The sequence below is a fragment of the Arvicanthis niloticus genome, chromosome 3 (assembly GCF_011762505.2).
Source record: "Arvicanthis niloticus isolate mArvNil1 chromosome 3, mArvNil1.pat.X, whole genome shotgun sequence".
Lineage (NCBI taxonomy): Eukaryota > Metazoa > Chordata > Mammalia > Rodentia > Muridae > Arvicanthis > Arvicanthis niloticus.
In genome coordinates, this window is record NC_047660.1 from 2,137,697 (window position 1) to 2,156,648 (window position 18,952).

The 18,952-nt window shown below is 43.4% G+C and overlaps 1 protein-coding gene across 5 annotated transcripts in view; it reads right to left on the minus strand.

The window, feature by feature from the left end:
• Clybl (citramalyl-CoA lyase) overlaps positions 1-18,952 on the minus strand; it is a 231,349-nt gene that overhangs the window by 85,187 nt on the left and 127,210 nt on the right. For all 5 annotated transcript variants that reach the window (XM_034499123.2, XM_034499122.2, XM_034499124.2 and 2 more), the window contains exon 2: positions 11,430-11,616. In XM_034499123.2, coding sequence (XP_034355014.1) covers positions 11,430-11,616 — 187 coding nt within the window. The remainder of the gene's footprint in view (positions 1-11,429; positions 11,617-18,952) is intronic.

Genomic DNA, 18,952 nt, shown 5'->3' on the forward strand with positions numbered 1-18,952 from the left:
GCAGTGGTTCTCAAGCTGTGGGTTACAACCTCTTGGAGAGACAGAGTCAGACAACCCTTTCACAGGGGTCACCTAAGACCATTGAAAAACAAATATTTGCATTACAATTCATAGCAGTAGCAAAGTTTCAATGATGAAATAGCAACAAAAATAAGTTTATGGTTGGGGGTCACCATGACATAAGGAGCTGTATTAAAGGGTGTCAGCACTGGAAGTCTGAGAACCACTAGTCTATATCTCATTGGCTAAAGGGGCTAGCCAGCAAGCCCCAGGCACACTCCTGTCTCTGCACCCTCAGTACAGGGACTTTTATATTGCTTTTGTGTCTTCTCCTCCTCCTGTTCCTCCTGCTCCTCCTTCTCCTGCTCCTCTTCCTCTTCCTCTTCCTACTCTTCTTCCCCCTTTTAATGTGAGAGTTGGGGTAGAACTCAAGTCTGCCTGGTTCCAAAAATAACCTTGCAGACTGAGTCATATCCCCAGCTCCTTTTTAACCTTAATGTTAAGCTGAAACTCAAAGATATGTTTCACTGGCCAGGCCTGGGCTTTCTGAAGTCAGAAACATTGTATTGTGGGTCATCGTCAATCTTAATTGGATGCCTAGGAATTGTAGAAGAAGAAATACCTGACAATTTAAAGGTTTCATCTCTTCATGAAGAGGCTTTGTGGAGCTCATTAAATAGAACCTCTGAGTATGGCAGCTTTCCACTAAGATGACACCAGGTCTGGGGAACAAAACAATGAGGAGAGGGGAAGAGGGTTGTTTGGTTTTGCACAATTATTCTGCAGTGGCAGGGTTATTTAAGGTATGGGGGGATTATTGCACGACTGAAAATACTTTGCTGCTTGCATAAAAACCTGCATAGTTTTTTTTTTTTTTCAGAACCTTTAAGGATCAAAAAGACCTTGCAGAGTTCCAAAGCACACAGTTCAGCTTTCCATACTGTTCTGAAAAGACTCCCAGATGTCCCAATTGCTATTGAAGAAATATCCCAAGCTCTGAGGTCTTTTAATAAATGCAAGGCACCTGGGAGTGAACCTTCCCATCCTAATCCACACCCCTTTTGAAGAGTAGTTGGCCCCCTGTGCCCCTGCGAGCATTTAATCACTTGCTGCCTCTCCTCCTGCTTTCTCCCTATGGGGAGAACACCTAGCCACTCACATTTATTCCAGCAAAACTGATAATGGTCAAGAATATAACATCTAGCCAAATGGATCTGTGCATGCAGATGGTGTGAGAGACAGATAGACAGACAGACAGACAGAGTTGTGTGTGTGTGTGTGTGAGAGAGAGAGAGAGAGAGACAGACAGACAGACAGACAGACAGACAGACAGTTGTGTGTGAGAGAGAGAGAGAAGGGGGTGTGAGAGAGAAGAGGATGTGAGAGAGAGAGAGAGAGAGGGAGAAAGACTGTGTATTGTATATGAATGTGAAGATGTAAGTTGTGATATGTGTGTGTGTACAAGTGTGAGTGTGTATGTTAGCATGAGAGTGTGTATATGTATGAGTGTGCACAAGAGAAGAAGGAACCATGAGAATGAATATGTATGTTTAGATTGGAGAAGGGTCTTCCATCTGTCTGGCAATGAAAAGCGTTATAGAGGAACTCAAGAATTAATTGTTTTATTTAAAATGTTTATTCATTCCGGTGTATATATGTGAACCTGTATGAGTTTATGTGTGCTAGGAACCTATGGGGATGATTCCCCAAAACTGGAGTTACGGGTAGCTGTGAGCCACCCTGTCAATGCTGGGAACTGAAAAAATGCTGAGTTTTCTACAAAAGCAACTGTTGAGGACCACACTGCCCCACGCTTTGGGGCTAAGTGCTCTGGTCAAGAGAGAGAGTGGGGATGGAGGGGCAAGAGACTCGAAGAATAGAGACAAACCAGAGTGTGTAGTCAAGTCTGGTTACTCCTTTATTTCCCTATTCACTCTATTACAAGGAAATCCTGGGTATTTATAAGCACAAGCAGGAGAACACAGGTGAAGACATTTTACCACATGCACCATGCAGCTGGGGTCACTAAACAGCAAAACAAGCTATATGGGATAAACAAGATATTTATCAGAGTGTGCTTCAGCTGTTGTAGGCTATTGAAAAACAAGTCTCTCATCAGGGTATATGGCTCCAGATGGCTGCAAAGTTGATAGCTGCTTTCTAGCCGCTTTCTGCTTAAAGTCGGCTCCCAACAAGCAACAAGTATTCTTAACCACTGAGCCATCCATTGTACCTCTCTCCAGCCCATGAATTAACTTGCTCAGAATGGTGCATGTGTCAGGTGTGGTTGTAAAATGGTATGTGTGTCAGGTGTGGTTGTTCATACCTTTAATCCAAGTACTTAGGGGGCAGAGGCAGGCAGATCTCTGAAAGTTCAAGGCCAGCCTGGTCTACACAGTGAGTTGTAGGACAGGCAGAGCTATCTAGTGAGACACTGTCTAAAAACCATAAATGAATGTTTAAGAAGGTTTGTGTTGACTGGGCTCATAACTCATAACTCAACAGTAGAGCCTGACAGGAGGAAGCCCTAGCTTCATCCCCAGAACTACAAAAGGAAAACATCAAAACAAAAGATGTATCAGAAAAGCATACTTATATTTATCAACGAGTAAATATATTAGCTTTCTTACTCTTATGAGAAAATACTTGATGTTTGTTTGAATGAAAATGTCAGGCTGGAGAGATGGCTCAGCTATTAAGAGCACTGACTGTTCTTCCAGAGGTCCTGAGTTCAATTCCCAGCAACCACACTGTGGCTCACAACCATCTGTAATGGGATCTGATGCCCTCCTCTGGTGTGTCTGAAGAGAACAACAATGTACTCACAGACATAAAAAAAAAATTAAATATTAAAAAAAAAGAAAAAGAAAATGTCCCATGTTGGCTTGTGTATTTGAGCCCAGGCTGATTCTAGAACCTGTTGAGCTGATCATCAATATCAACTATCATACTATGATAAGCCAATCACCTTGATTGACATGAGGTAGCTAGCTCATAACAAGCAACTTACATTGGCCAATGGGTTGACTTTGTGTTATGCAGTGGATCAGGTGTTAGAGGAACTTTTGTGGCAGAGCTCCGTAAGGGAACACAGTTATGTGGCTCTGTCTCAACGTTCCCTCCCCCTTAATGTCCAACATGCTTTAGGCATCCAGGGTGCCCTGGTGTCCAAGACAGAGACACAACAAAACCCTTGAAATGACAGCCTAGCCATGTGTTTCTCTGTTGCGGACACCTCTTTTGTGTCCCCTTCGCCCGCGAAAAAGGACACGGAGGCAGTAATCGGGTATCACTACAGACGAGGCTTTACTTCTTGTAACAGCAGAAGCGGAAAAGGCCCCAAGCCCGGGAAAGGCACTGCTATATATACCCTAGAATGGCATGTTCACTTCTGATTGGCTGTTCACTCATCACCCCATATTACGCCCCGGGATGGGCAGTGACTTTGGCTCGCTTTCTGCCTTTTGCAACTGTGCAGTCAATTGTTTACTAGTGGGAGGACAGGATGCCCGCGCCATCTTGAAATGGCGAATCACTGCGGCTCCCAACATTTCTCCAGGACTGCTGAAGTTCTAACAGTTGATTAGAAGGCACAACTATTTAATATTTGACTATATCATCACAGGTGCTTTTCAAGGTGGAGACCAGCTGTAATAAGCCATGGGTCCTCTGCCAGTTAGAGCAGGTGGCCCAGAGAGGCACTTTATAGAGCCTTGGCTTTCCCAAAATATTCCACTCAGTCCAATATGAGAAAACCCTGTAGAGATAGCCTCACACCGGACTTACACCTCCTTCCTCTGTTCCCAACTGCACAAATGTCTCCTCTATACAGTTTCGTTCTCCTAAACATCCTTGGCTTTTTCTTCCTCTTCCAAGAATTGCTGAAGAAGGTTTATCCCAAGTGCTTGCCACAAAACCAGGCATGGTGGTGCTCCACCTTTAATGAAGCACTGGGAAAGGAAGGAAAGCCATGCTAAGCTACACAGCCAAGTTCAAGGTCAACCGAGGATACAGAAGACTTTCAAAAATGAGCTGGAGAGATGGTTCAGCAGTTAGGAGCACTTGCAACTCTCAGGAGAACCCAGGCTCATTTCCCAGGCATTATACACTCATAAGCTTCTCTGTGGAGGAGAGTCCTATTGTCTCCACAACAAGTGCATTCCACAGAGAACTAGGCAAGTGAAATACAGAGTCAGCCAACCAACAGAAAGCAAACCCACATAGACATTCACAACCATCCATAACTCCAGCTCCAGAGGATCAGACACCCTCCTCCAACCTCCCAGAACGCTACACATGCAAGCAAACACTCTGAATTTTTCTTCTAAAACAAAACAAACAAAAACACACTTAGAATCAAATGAAAATGAAAAGACCACGTTCTCACAGACCTGAACTTTTGCCATCTCTGACTATATCACTGCTAGCCAGTGACTCCTCCATGACGGGCATCATGAAACTACATCTTTCTTACCTGTCACAGTGCCTGGTTAAAATTTTTCTTACATTTAAATACTTAAATGTAGATACTAGATAATTTAAATAGCTGTTTTAAAAATTGCTACTTAGTGAAACAGCAGGCCTGGCATCATGACTTCAGTCCTCTACCTCCTCTCACCCAGTGTCATGATGAGTCAGTCCCCGTCGCTCAGTGGTACATTTGTATCGTGGTTTGTCCTGGAACTCACTATGTAGACCAGGCTGGCCTCGAACTCCCAGAGATCTGCCTGCCTCTGCCTCCCGAGTTCTGAGATAAAAGGGCATGTGCCAGCAGACCTGTCTTTGAAGTTATTTCTTAAGCATTTTTCATATTCGAATGTTACTCTTCTTGGTGGAAAAAATAGTTTATTCCTAAACAGGGGTTCATTGTAGCCTAGACTAGTCTGGAATTTCGAATGTACTTGGAAAGGACCTTGATCCCAGTGATCACAGGCATGTGCTTCCATGTGCAGTTGAGTTCCCTTTTGTGTGTGTGTGTGTGAATTTATCTCTAAAATGAAGTCTATGTTTAAGTTTTATTTCTGATTATCTTTTTACAGTTTTGCCAAGCTGAACTATGATGAAACTCATGGTCCTCAGAATTATTAAAATATAGGCACATCATTTTAAAACTCACTTTATTTGCATTTTTCTGATAATTGACTGACTGTATTGCACTTGCCGGGTTCTCCATGGCCTGTACTTTCATAAGCATGTGTAACAATAACATAAAAAAGAGCATGGATTTGGGATGGAGGGGGAATGGGAGGGATTGTAGGAGAGAAGGAGAGGGGTGAGAAGGCTAGGCCATGACAGGCTTCAAGTTGGCAGTTCAGGAGATGAGGCCTAAATATTTATTTCCAAGAACTGGGTAAGTCCAGACAAGTCCAGGCCTCAGAAGCTGCCCCACCACCTAGCCTGAGGCAAGGACAATGGGTCAGCAGCAGTTTCCAGACTTCCCCAACAACAGTTTCCATCCCCCCACACCCTAGTAATGGTTCTGGAAAGTCCCTAGAGATGGAGTAAGGTAAAGGTCACCTACCCTGGAACCCCCTAATGTGCTTTAAATCAGGCCTGCAAACTCACTTGGTTGTCTCTGTATCTTGGGAACAGGAGACCGCAGGATGCTGGACTTCTACAGATTAAAACACTCTTTGCATTTATATACTATTTGAATCTGGGGTATCATTCTTTGGCGAACCATAGACCCTTACAGGGGGAAATAAAATATAGTTTTTTTAATGGGTAGTAAAGTCAATTAAGATTGAGAGAGGCTAAGGTGCTAGCTTTGCCAGAGAGGGAAAGAGGTAAATTTTGAGACATATATACACAAGCAGTATATGAGGTTGACTCCATCAGAAGGTCTAGAAAATCTAGGGCAGAGAGTATGGCTCCATGGCAGAGCACCTAACCAGCATGTGAAGCCTCAAGTCTATCCCCAGAACTGATTTAAAGAAATAAATAAAAAGTGTCTAGGAAATTCAGGAAAATCTTAGCTCTCCCGTTTAATGGCAATGTATCTTTGGACAGATTTGAAAACTTTAAATGAGATTATGTATGAAAATAGTATATGACAATGAAATGCTAAATGTGTATATATGTGTACAAATTATAATATATGTGATTATTACATGGAAAAATCAGTAAACTATTTCAGGCTGAAGAACACATACTGTTCTTGCAGAGGACCTAAGTTCAGGTTCCAGTACACCACAGAGCAGCTCATAACTGCCTGTAAGCCCAGTTCTAGGGGATCCAACATTCTGAACTCAGTGGGCACCTGCTGTTATGTACACATACCTCTCACAGACATATACATAATTAAAAATAATAAAAGTAGGGCTGGAGAGATGGCTCAGTGGTTAAGAGCACTGACTGTTCTTCCAGAGATCCTGAGTTCAATTCCCAGCAACCACATGGTGGCTCACAACCATCTGTAATGGGATCCGATGCCCTCTTCTGGTGTGTCTGAAGAGAGCTACATTGTACTCATATACATAAATAAATAATTAATTAAAAAATAACAAAAGCAAATCTTTACAATTACTGCCACTTCAGCTAGGCATAGAGGCACATGCCTTTGGTTCCAGTACTTAGGAGGCAGAGGCAGGGGAGTCTCTTGAGTTTGAGACTAGCCTGGTCTACTTCCAGGACAGCCAGGGCTAAACAGAGAAACTCTATCACAAACAAACAAAAACAAAAAGAAAAACAAAAAGAAATTAATTTATCCAGTATTGACATGGGCTCATCAGGAACAGGTCTCTGACCAGGTGTGGTGGTGTCCACCTTCAATCCCAGCACTCAGGAAACAGAAGCATGTCGATCCCAGTGAGCTGGAGACCAGCTTAATCTACACAGTGAGTTCCAACCCATCAAGTGTACATAGTAAGACTCCATCTCAAAACAAAGAAACATAAGACAAGTATCTGGCAAGCCATTTCTGGTACCCTCTTGCCCTACAGAGGGAAGCTGTTACTCTAGTTTTAAACAAAACTTTGCTTACCTTAAAAGGAAGGAAGGAAAGAGGGAGAGAGGAAGGGGAGGAAGGAGGGAGGAAAGAGGAAGGGAGGGAAGGAAGGAAAGAAGGAAGGAAGGAAAGAAGGAAGGAAGGAAGGAAGGAAGGAAGGAAGGAAAGAAGAAAGACATGAAAAAACAAAACAGTTGGCCAGACCCTTACCTTGCATGCATGAAGATTTGATTCCAGCACTAATAAATAAACAAAAACAAAAGCAAAACCCAAGTCTATGTACCTGACTTCAGTTTTTGGGTGATGGGGAAGTTCACGATAAGGGTGTAAGATTAACTGGGCCAATCAGGAATGCACCTTCATTCGTAAGTGGGATCTGATGAAAATCTAATAGCTTCATGAAAAGATAACCATACTCCTAGGATAAATCATGAGCATGACCTCAGAATGCCTCGGTTTCCCCATCTGCAAAAGGAACATAATTGTAGTGACTCTGCGCTGTCTTGTGATTGACAGTGTCTGGTATTTTGTCAGCACTATTTAAATATCGTTAAACTCTAACAGAAATTCTCAATGGCGTCTTGTGTGGCAGTTGGCGCCAACCCCTTAACAGTTACATAGCAAACTCGTTAGATTTCATATGGCACGCCTGTCAAATGTTTAGATGATGTGAGTGTCAGATGACGAAACCAAAATCCTAAAAAGCCTTGAGACAGTCGCTATGGAACACAGCATATGAGAGGGAGTTAAATCCTCTTTTATGGTTTTCTTTCCTGACTCTGTGATAAAATAGCTTGAGAGTAGATTATAGAAGGAAGTCTCTACCGTAGTGGGAAACTCAAGGCATCAAGACCTTAAAATGGTTGGTCATGAGACAGCAGTCACAAAAGGGCACTGGATAGACTCGCTTCTTTCCTTTTATAAGGTCCAGTATTCCAGTCAGTTATGCCCACAGTGGGTGAGTCTTCCAAGCTCAGTCAAGATGACCCCTCCATGGGCATGCCCAGGGGCTCATTTCCAAGTTGTCCTAGATGCTGTCAAGCTGATCCTGATCCCTCTAACCATCATATCTAGAAAGAAATTTTAACAACGAAATTAATGATATCCAAATGCACTTTTTAAAATTATCATGCTGGCTTACCAGGACTTTCTGCGGATTTTTAAAGGGAACTCTAGTTGACTCTATCTCAGCATGTAGAAAAGTATGTTTAGCAATTAAATGCAAAATTCAGCTGTAATGAGCAAATTGAGTATCCTAATAAAGGCACTGTGGAGGGAGGCTAGCCAGCTCAAGCGGCAAACATGGCTCTGGCAGGCTTTGTCTTTCTTTCCCCCATACAAAAACCAGCTAGATTCCATTCCTAAAGCTAGCCCCCAAGGTCTACTTCCTAAAGCTAGCCCCCAAGGTATACTTCCTAAAGCTAGCCCCCAAGGTCTACTCCCTTATTTGGCCACTTTCTCCTCCTGAGGCTGACTTCCAAGGTCCAGCTATCAATGTATTTAAGTCAAGCAATCAAAAGCCCCCTTTAGCTCACCTAGTTAACATGCCCAAGTAAGGAACAGGAGAAATGGCTCAAAGGCTAAGAGCCAGAGTACATGAGTTCAATTCCCAGCACCCACATGGCAGCTCACAACTGTCTGCAACTCCCGGTCTGTAGAGGATCTGTTACCTAATGGACATAAAAATAAATAAATCTCTTTTTTAAAAAAATACCCAATTAAAATGAAGTATATCCTAACTATTAAGTTAAAATGAAACACATCCTAACAATTAAAATGAAACACCTCATCCTAACTTGGGGGTTTCTCCTTTTTTTTTTTTTTTTTTTTTTTTTTTTTGGTTTTTCGAGACAGGGTTTCTCTGTGTAGTCCTGGCTGTCCTGGAACTCACTCTGTAGACCAAGCTGGCCTCTGCCTGTCTCTGCCTCCCAAGTGCTGGGATTAAAGGCGTGCACCACCACCTGGGGGTTTCTCCTTTTTCCTTTGTAAACTGCCATTTTTCTATCTGTCTCCTCTCTATCCTAAGGCAGTCCTTTGTCCCCCTCCCAGGACAAATACTCCTTCCCTCTCTCCCTCTCAACTTCTCCCTCTTCTTCTATCTCCCCTCTTTGTCCCTTATCCCCTAATCCCTCTCCCTCTGGGATAAACAAATCTCCTTTGTGTCAAGAACATGGTCTTGGGTTGTGTCAACTCCAAGGTTCTCTACACACCTGTGTAGTGTCTCAGTCACCCACAAGCATGAGGACCTGGCCAAGTGTGGTGGCAGGTTTGTAATCCCAGCACTGAGGAGGCAGAGACAGGTAGATCTCTGCAGCTCACTGGACAGCCAGCCTCACAAAATCTACTAGCCAATAAATTGTACCAAAAAATAAGGTGGAGAGTACAGGAGGAAAGACATTCAAGGATGACCTCTGGCATCTACACATATGTGCACACATGTAAGCATATGCATGCTACTGGGCATAATGGCACATGCCTTTAATCCCAGCACTCCAGAGGCAGAGGCGGGCGGATCTCTGTGAATTTGAGGCTAGCCTGGTCTACAGAACAAGTTCCAGGACCTTCAGAGCTACACATTGAGATCCTGTGTCTAAGCCCCCTCCTCCCCCAATCAAAAAAAAAAAAAAAAAACATGCACACACACACACATACACACACATACACACACACACACACACTGCATGAACCTATGATTGAAGATGGTAGTTGTAGCTTGCCCATCTCAGGCGTCTAACTTGTAGCTCGACTGCTGATATCTGACTAGAGAATGGCTGAATATACAGACCCACAAACACGCAGAGATACAACAGGAAGGAGAAACATTGTCATGAGGGGAACAGAAAAGATCCCCAGGTGGGTCTCAGAGGACAGCCTCAAGACTTAAGAAATAGAGTCAGAACTTTCTCCAGGACTCCATGAACTTACTGTATGGCACAGCACGGAAATAAACATCCTTTAATCTCAATTGCTACAGGCTTTATCTGACCCATTTCCTGTAGGAAATCAAGCTACTCCCAGGCCCTTTATCAACTTTTCTCCAGTAATAATCCCCATTCCTGACAAAAGAAGATATTGTCATCCCCGAGGTATAGATAAGAAATTGAGGTAAAGAAGTGAATTGCCTGAGGTTACACAGGACTGGAATTACAACCTGATATCTAATCTTAGAGCACACTACATGCGTTTGGGGAGGGGTATACTGGAATCGCATTATAGTCTTTAAAAGAAAAGTCTATTTACTTTTAATGTCTAGGAGAAAGAGATTAATTGTATTAATTATATGCCAAAGTCATTTATTATAATCTTCTTCCAAATACTTGGGAAGTCTGGATTTTATCATTATAAAGATACAGGAAATTAACTTTTTTTTTTTAATTAAGGCAAATATTTGTTTGCTAGACTCTCCAAGGAAAGTAATTAATCTGGAAAACCATACATTTCAGACAGGCTTCTTCAGATCATGGGAGTAAGATGCTACCCAGAGAGCAAGAATCCAGATGGCCTAGGGATCTGCTGGGTAAACAAAGGTTGGGAAAAACATGTTTTTAATCAAGGCATTCGCAGGCATACATAAATTATTATTATACAGATTTACATATTTCACCTAATTATCAAACAAATGTGTGTTCATTACTTAAAAGCTTGAAAATAAACTGGGCTGGAGGTAGCAAACACCTTTAATCCCAGCACATGGGAGGCAGAGGCAGGTGGAGCTCTGAGTTTGAGGCCAGCCTGGTCTACAGTGCCAGTACAGCTGAGGCCACACAGAGAAACATTGTCTCGAAAAAACTGAAGAAGAAGAAAAAGAGGAGGAGGAGGAGGAGGAAGAAGAGGAAGAGGAGGAAGAAGAGAAGGAAGAGAAAGAAGAGGAAAGGGGAAATTCCTTCATTGTATTCCTCCCCTCCCCCATGGCCCACACACATTCACTAACCCTGAGGTGTCTACCTGACACTCAGAGACAAAGACAGAGCATGTGACCCAGGCAGCCAATCTGCTTTAGCCAGGGGCACAGGACAAACAGTTGGGAGGCAGGCAGAGGGTATATAGGCACTCATCACTATTTCTTTAAATGAGTCTGTTTCTGGTTCTTACCTGGCTCCCAGGATCTGTGTCATTCATTCCCAAGCCTTCTCACCCCCTACCCCAAAGGATGGGGCGTGGAGGATGATGGGTGGGGGCACTAAACAATACCACAGAGCAAAGTTGATTACCTATTTATATACACACCAATCATAGCCATTGAATATAATGGTTTTAAGATACATTTTGACAGAATTTGTCCCTTCTTTCAGAGAAGACATAACATAACAGCGAGAGTTAGAACCAATGTTTTTGGCTGAAGAAAAAAACACTATCAGTAAAAACTAAGAACAACAGACAGAAGACTGAGGACCACAGACACCTCCAAACAGTGATGAACAAGGCTAGCTCAAGAGCAATGGATGCCAGCCTAGGTTCACTCCGTCTGAAAACCATGCCATACCTTTTTGTTTTCCGCAACACCATCCTCACAGTCCAGCACAGCACAATCTACTTTCAAGGATGGTATCTTCCTTATTTTCTTTTCGTCGTTCCCAGGCACATAGAGCACTGCCCTCCGAGGGACATACTTGTGATTGGACAAGGAGCTGTACCCAGGTTTGCAGACACTGGCCACGAGGGATGCCTTCCTGCAAGGGAAGTAATTAGAGTTAGTCCAAAATGGAATTCTATATTTATAAATTATAAATCCATGACCAAACCCTGCTCTTAGCCATTCATTCCTTTTGGCTTTTTAAAAATATTTTTAAAATTTTAAATTTTATGTATGTTGTGGTGGGAAGGATACACATGTGGTCTTTGGGGTTTCTTGAGGCTGAAGTTACAGGTGCTTGTGAGCCACCAGGGTTGATGTCCTCTGCATTCAGGAGCTGGGCCATCTCTTTCAACCTATTTTGGCTTTTTGGTTGTAAGACAGAGTCCCACCATGTAGCCCAGGTTGTACTGGAACTCACAATATAGACCAGGTTGGCTTTGAACTCACAGAGATCTGCCTGCCTTTGCCTCCAAAGTACTGAGATTAAAGGCATGAGTGGCTACATCCACCTATTTTTTTGGCTTTTTGCAATGGCTCTTGTTACATACAATACGCTTGGTTCATCACTCTGGTACCCAGGCTGATCTCAAACTAAGGGCAAACCCTAGGGAATCTGATTCACATGCTTATTGTACATTTCAATTCAAGCACTCAGTTTTCAGTATGAAAAGTAACCAGCCATCCAAAGAAATAGGAAAATATGGCCCTGTATAGGAACAAAAGCAAATCAGTCAGAGCCACCTGTGAAACTGCCTAATGGAAGCTCCAACATATGACAATGTTCTGATAACTATCATGTTTTGGGATTTTGTTGTTGTTGTCGTTGGTTTTTTTTTTTTTTTTTTTTTTTTTTTTTTTTTTTTTTTTTGGTTTTGTTGTTCTTGTTTTGTTTCTCCTCAACAGGGATTTGTTCTACAGCACTAGTGAACCGGGTACTCAAGTGCTTCCTGCTTCACGCTTTCATCCCAGTGTAGCAACAGCCACAGCTGCTTTGTCTACCCTGTGACCATCAGGAAATGTGCAGATCATTCCAAACATATACACAGCTAAGATGTAACCGAGAAACAGGTCTTCAATGGAGTTCAGAATTTCAGGGCTCAGCACAGTGGCTCATGCCCATAGTCCCAGCATTCAAGAGAATGAGCAGTGGTTACAGATGTAGCTCTGTGGGCTGAGTGCTTACACAGTGTGAACAAAGCCCTAGGCTGCTTCCCAACAATCAATCGACGAGATGTGGTAGTTCACAACTACAGTCCCACCACCCAGGAGGTGGCAGGGGGATCAGTTCAAGATCATCTATGGCTACATAGGCCAGCCAGGCCTAGAGATTGAAGAAGGAGGTGGAGGGTTGAGGGGTGGGGAAAAGAGAAGAGGAAGCAGGAGCAGTGGGTAGCCAAGGCTGGGAGGTCTTGAGTTTGAGTCTAACCTGGGGCATATGAGACTTGAATAAAAAATAAATAAATAAATAAATAAACCATCCCAAAACAGAAATAAAAACAATAACAAATTAGATTTCAGAGTTCCAAAATGTTTAAAGCTACAAGACTGAACTGATACATCCTTGTAATTCCAGTATGGGGGGGGGGGGGGGGAAGGCGCAGACAGTGGGGGGACTTGGTAACCTGCAAGTCTAACTAAATAGTGTGCTCCAGGTTAAGTGAGAGGACCCGAAAAGACACCAGACTTTTACCTTGGCTCCACTCGGAACCGCTCACACAAGGTCCACCTCTTAAAACTAGGGTAGCAGTGTGATTTTCAGCAGGACTGTGGGGGAGGAGGTAAAGAAAGGGAAGGAAAGTGGGAAGTTGTTGGCATGGTTCAGACTTGTGGCCAAAAGATGGATAAATCCTGGAGATTATACAAGCAATATATCATGCACTTCCAACTGATTGAGAATAGGGTTGGCTTTTTTTTTTTTAAAGATTTATTTATTTATTTATTTATTTATTTCATATATATGGGTACAATGTCACTCTCTTCTGACACACCAGAAGAGGACATCAGATCCCATTACAGATGGTTGTGAGCCACCATGGGGTTGCTGGGAATTGAACTCAGGACCTCTGGAAGAGCAGTCATCTCTCCAGCCCTAGATTTTAACTAATGTGATCAAACATGCATGAATAATGAGAGGTAATGGGTGTGCCAGCTATTGAATGAGTAATTTCAGAATATATATGAAATATCAAAACACCTTCAATATAAAGTCTTGTCAATTTTACTTTTAAACTGAAAAATATTTACAGATATTTAATGTTACATGATGAAAGTTTCAATTGATATCTTAATTATAAGTCCTTTGCTTATTTATATTATCTGTGTGTGTATGTGTGTATGTGTATGCATGTGCGTGTTGTGTGTATGCGTGTGGTGTCTATGTGATAAATATGTGTGAATGTAGGGGGGCCTGCGCATACACAGGTACAGTCAAAAGAAAACTTGGGAGTCCATTCTTTCTTTCTCTTTAGGTAGTTCTGGGGATCAAACTCTGGTTGCCAGGTGTGATGGTTTGCCCAGAGCGTGGCATTGTTTGGAGGTGTGGTCTTGTTGGAGTAGGTGTGTCACTGTAGGCATAGACTTTGTCCTATCTTCCTAGAAGCCAGTATCTGCTAGTGGCCTTTAGGTGAAGATATAAAACTCTCAGCTCTGCCTGTATCATGCCTGCCTAGATGCTGTCATCTTCCCACCTTGATGATAATGGACTGAACCTCTGAACCTGTAAGCCAGTCTCAATTAAATGTTGTCCTTTATAAGACTTGCCTTGGTCATGGTGTCTGCTCATAGCAGTAAAACCCTAAGACACCAGGCTAGCACAGCAAGCCCCTGTACCCACTGAGTCATCTCTCTGGCCTCCTGTTTGGTATTTTAAATGGAAGATGTGACATTATAAAGGCAATAATATCTTAGCTTAATGAAGTCTTCAGTGAGAAATACCTGGAAGGACATTCCTTGAGATTTGATGGGGGGGGGGGGGCCTCTAAAGTGTACATTTGGGAATTATGACTTCTGCACAATTCTCTTATTTTAAACAACTATCAGAAATAATGTCACTCCCCTTTCTTATTTCTTTTATAATTGGCTGAAAACAAACCTAATGAAAGCATTTCAAAGGTTCAGAATGGCAGTACAACATAGTAGAAAACATACAGCCAAATGATTTGAAATTGCTGAAATCTGACTGGCTTTACCCATAAAATATACTTGGATCTACTTTGACCTTGTATGCTGTCTGACAGAAGGTGGGAAGAGAACCAAACCTGAGGACACGGGAACAAAAGCCTTATCTGAGTCCTAGAGACACTGTAGAGGTCAGCCCTACTGTGGCCTTTACCAAGTAAGTAGTACCTTGTCTAGGTCACTGCTAGAAAGGCCCCAGGCTGCGGGACACAGGCATGGTGAAGAGGTATCCCCAAAGCAACGTGGCCTACCCAGAAGGTCCAGAGAGGAATCTCCAACAGAATGGGCTTTGAGAGACCACTGTACTGGCTGTTTTTGTGTGTCAACTTGACACAAGCTGGAGTTATTCCAGAGAAAGGAACCTCCCTTGAGGATGCCTCCATGAGATCCAGCTGTAAGACATTTTCTCAATTAGTGATCAAGTGGGGAGGCGCCCATTGTGGATGGTGCCATCCCTTGGCTGGCAGTCCTAGGTTCTGTAAGAGAGCAAACTGATCAAGCCAGGAGAAGCAAGCCAGTAAGCAGCATATCTCCATGGCCTCTGCATCAGTTTCTGCCTCCAAGTTCCTGCCCTGTGTAAGTTCCTGTCCTGACTTCCTTTGGTGACGAACAGCAATGTGGAAGTGTAAGCTGAATAAACCCTTTCCTCCCCAACTTGCTTCTTGGTCATGATGTTTTGTGCAGGAATACAAACTCTGACTAAGACGGCCATGAAGATTCAAGGTAGGAATACAGCATTGAGGGGAAGAGGGCCAGACATATTTGGAATAAAAAAAAAAAAAAAAGGAATGCACAGAGAGACCTTAGATTCAAGTTTCATTGTGGACTCTGAGGTCTCTAAGAACCTCAGGACACAGCGGTCCCTGCTCCACAAGGGATGGAAATTTTTGCAAGTCTCTCTTCTCTTTTGGCTGCTGAGTCCTCTTCCTTCCCTGATCCCTGACAGCTTCCAAGCAGTTCTGGGCTCAAGCTGTGTTCAGCACTGACTGCTGATGTACAGAGCAGGAGACAAGATCAAACTTATTTTATCTTACTTGCTGGGAGTTATTACTTCATCAGTCAACATGTAAATGTATCCAAACTATATGCAAAGCATGAGGTAGAAAAAATGTGGCAGCCTTACGGAGAGTTATCTCTACTGAGTGACCATTTTTAGAGGACATCTTTCAGAGGGAGGCTCCTCCTGGCCTGGTTTTCATCTACTTTCTTTCCTCTCTCACCTAGTTACCTGTTTCGGCATCTAGGTCCCAGGGGTAAGCGAGCTCTCAACCTAAGAGTCCATATGCCAATACCTGGGAGCTTTTAAAGGTTTATCAGATTCAGCCAGGGATGGTGGCTTATCTGTAAACCTAGCATGAGGATCAGCAGTTCAAGGTCATTCTCAGCCAATCTGGGTTACATGAGACCACGTCTTAAAATAGCAACACAACAAAAATCACTAAACTCAGGGGCTGAACAAGATGGAGCATACCTTTAATCCAGCCCTTGGGAGGGCAGGCTGATCTTGGTGAGTCCCAAAGTAGCCTGGTCTACAGATCAAGTTTCAGAACAGCCAGAGCTATGTAATAAGACCCTGTCTCAAAAAGCAAAAACCAAAGCAAACAAGCAAACACCACAACACCTTGTCAAACAAATCTCCTTTGGAAGAACTCCAACTCTACCTCATACCAGCTCATTCTGGAATTCTTTTGAAGGCAAAGTCAAGGATCTGTCTTTGAGTAGAGTTCCCAGAGTTATAGATGACTGAAGTTCTGAGTTGTCTGTCTCTTGTTCCTCTGACATTGTTGTGACATCACTGGTACAGGGTGATAGCAGGGTTTCAGGCCTTTCCTAAGGTCCCTTCCTGGTTCTAATGTGCAGCTAAGTATGCAGGCAAAGGTGCTAGGTCTTCCCACTGTATAGTAGCTCCCTTGATACAAAAGCTTCTGTTTAACAAATTCCATTGAGCCACATATAAAGGCACATGCCTATAATCCCAGCTCTTGAGTGGCTGAGGCCAGTTCAAGGTCAGTCTATGCTATGTAGTAGGTCACAGACAAAACAGAGCAGTATAACAAGACACTGTCTCAAAAAAATAAAAAATTAAAACTTGAGAGTAGGGATGCCTGGGAGATAGATAGCTCAGCCTGTAGACTGCTTGTCTCTTAATCACAAAAAGCTGAGTTCAGCCTCCAGAACCCATGTCAAAATGCCAGGCATGGAGGTGTACATTTGTCATCCCAATGCTGGGGAAGCAGGGACAGAAGGATCCCTGGGAATCACTGGCCACCCAGTGTAGAGTACTTGGTCAGCTCTAGATCCTGTTTCAAATGAGATGACAACATACCTAAGGACAACACCAAAAGCTGTCTTCTATTCTGCATGCTTATGACACACATGCACATGTACTTACACACATGCAACTCACATACATGCAATACATTAAAAAAAAAAAAAAAAAAACCAAGGCTGGGTATGTAGCCCAGGGGTAGAGCACTTGCCTAGGGTGTGCAAGACCCTACTTCAATTCCTAGCACTAAGGAAAAGCAAAAAAGCTGAGTTCTGACCTGGTTTGGCACCGGACACAGGCACTAAAGAATCTGTGTGTTAGTGAAAATAAGAGTCCATTACTGCATCCTTCCTACTCGCAAAACGACAGCAAAAGTCACTTATTAATTTCCACTTGGCTTCAGCTATTAATAATCAGGTGTCTACGCCAGCATCTATGATTAGGCCCCACTTATGTTCTTTCTCACTTCGCTAAGTTCCCGAGTGCCCCGAGAGATTCCTTCCCCAGTTTGAAAAACTGTGGTTACTATGGTAACAGCACACAGAATGGAGGGGGCTCTCAGGGAGGGGGGGTGTTGTTTCGTAGATGGAAGAGCCACATAACAACTATTCTGTCTTCCTACAAGCTGCAGATAGGTATGTGGCTGGTTCAGAAGAGCTAAGAAAATATTTCCAATGCAAACTCCCCTTGAACGACAGAGCATCCCTCATGAGCTCCACTAGGGTCCTGATGAAGCAGAGTCCTGCGTCCAATGCAGACACATATAGTGCGTGGTTCAAGTTCCACATGGGTTCACTTCTAATGCATGACCCATGGGCCATGCCTGTCTGCCTTGAGGCCTCTCTGGTGAGCCATGTACATGTCCTCTTATCTCTTTGGCAGGGAATCCCCTAGGAAAGGAATATTTGTAAAGAAAAGGGCAGACATTCTTCTTTACCTGAGGCATGGTCTTACTATGTAACCCAGGCTAGCCTCACAGTCATGTGGCTCCTTCTGTGTGCTGGAGTTATAGGCATGCATTCCCACACCTAGCTTTGGTAACAGTGGGGTTGTACCTGAAGTGGTACTTCCTCAGACTACAAGGACACAGAGGGCAAAGGTATTTCCTATGAGTGACCGTGATGCCAGGATTTCTGCTTACACAAAGTGAGAAAGGCAACAAATACCGTGTCCAAAGCTAAACGGACCCTTTACAAGAGTGGAAGAAGCTAGACACAAAGGGATAAATTATGCATGTTCTGAATTTAGGAGGTCCGTAGAGAAGACAAATCCATGGGCAGCTCAGGCCTTTGATCCCAGCACTCCAGATGTGTGGGCAGGAGGATCATCAGTTCAAGGCCTGGCTATGCTACATATTGAAACCATCTCAACACACATACTCATATACACCACACACACCATATACATACCACATATACCACACACCGCACACACAAGCAAAAACAAGATCCAGAAAGTTAAAAGGTGGTTATCACACACAGACAGATACAGAGTGACACACTGACACACACAGAGACACAGACACACATACTCACACAGACACACACACCACACATACACAGACACACAGAGACACACACTCACACACACATAGACACACACACACAGACACACACCACACAGATACAGACAGACACACAAACACACACACACAGACACACAGATATACACACCCCACACAGACACAGACACACATACTGACACACACAGAGACACACACAGACACACGCATATACCACACAGACAGACACAAACAGACACACAGACACACACACACCACACAGACACAAAGAGACACACAGACACACACTGACACACAGAGAGATACACACAGAGACACAGACACACACACACCACACAGACAGACACACACACTGACACACACAGACACACACACACATACTGACACACACAGAGATACACACAGACATACACATATACCACACAGACAGACACAGACACAAAGAGACACACACACACTGAC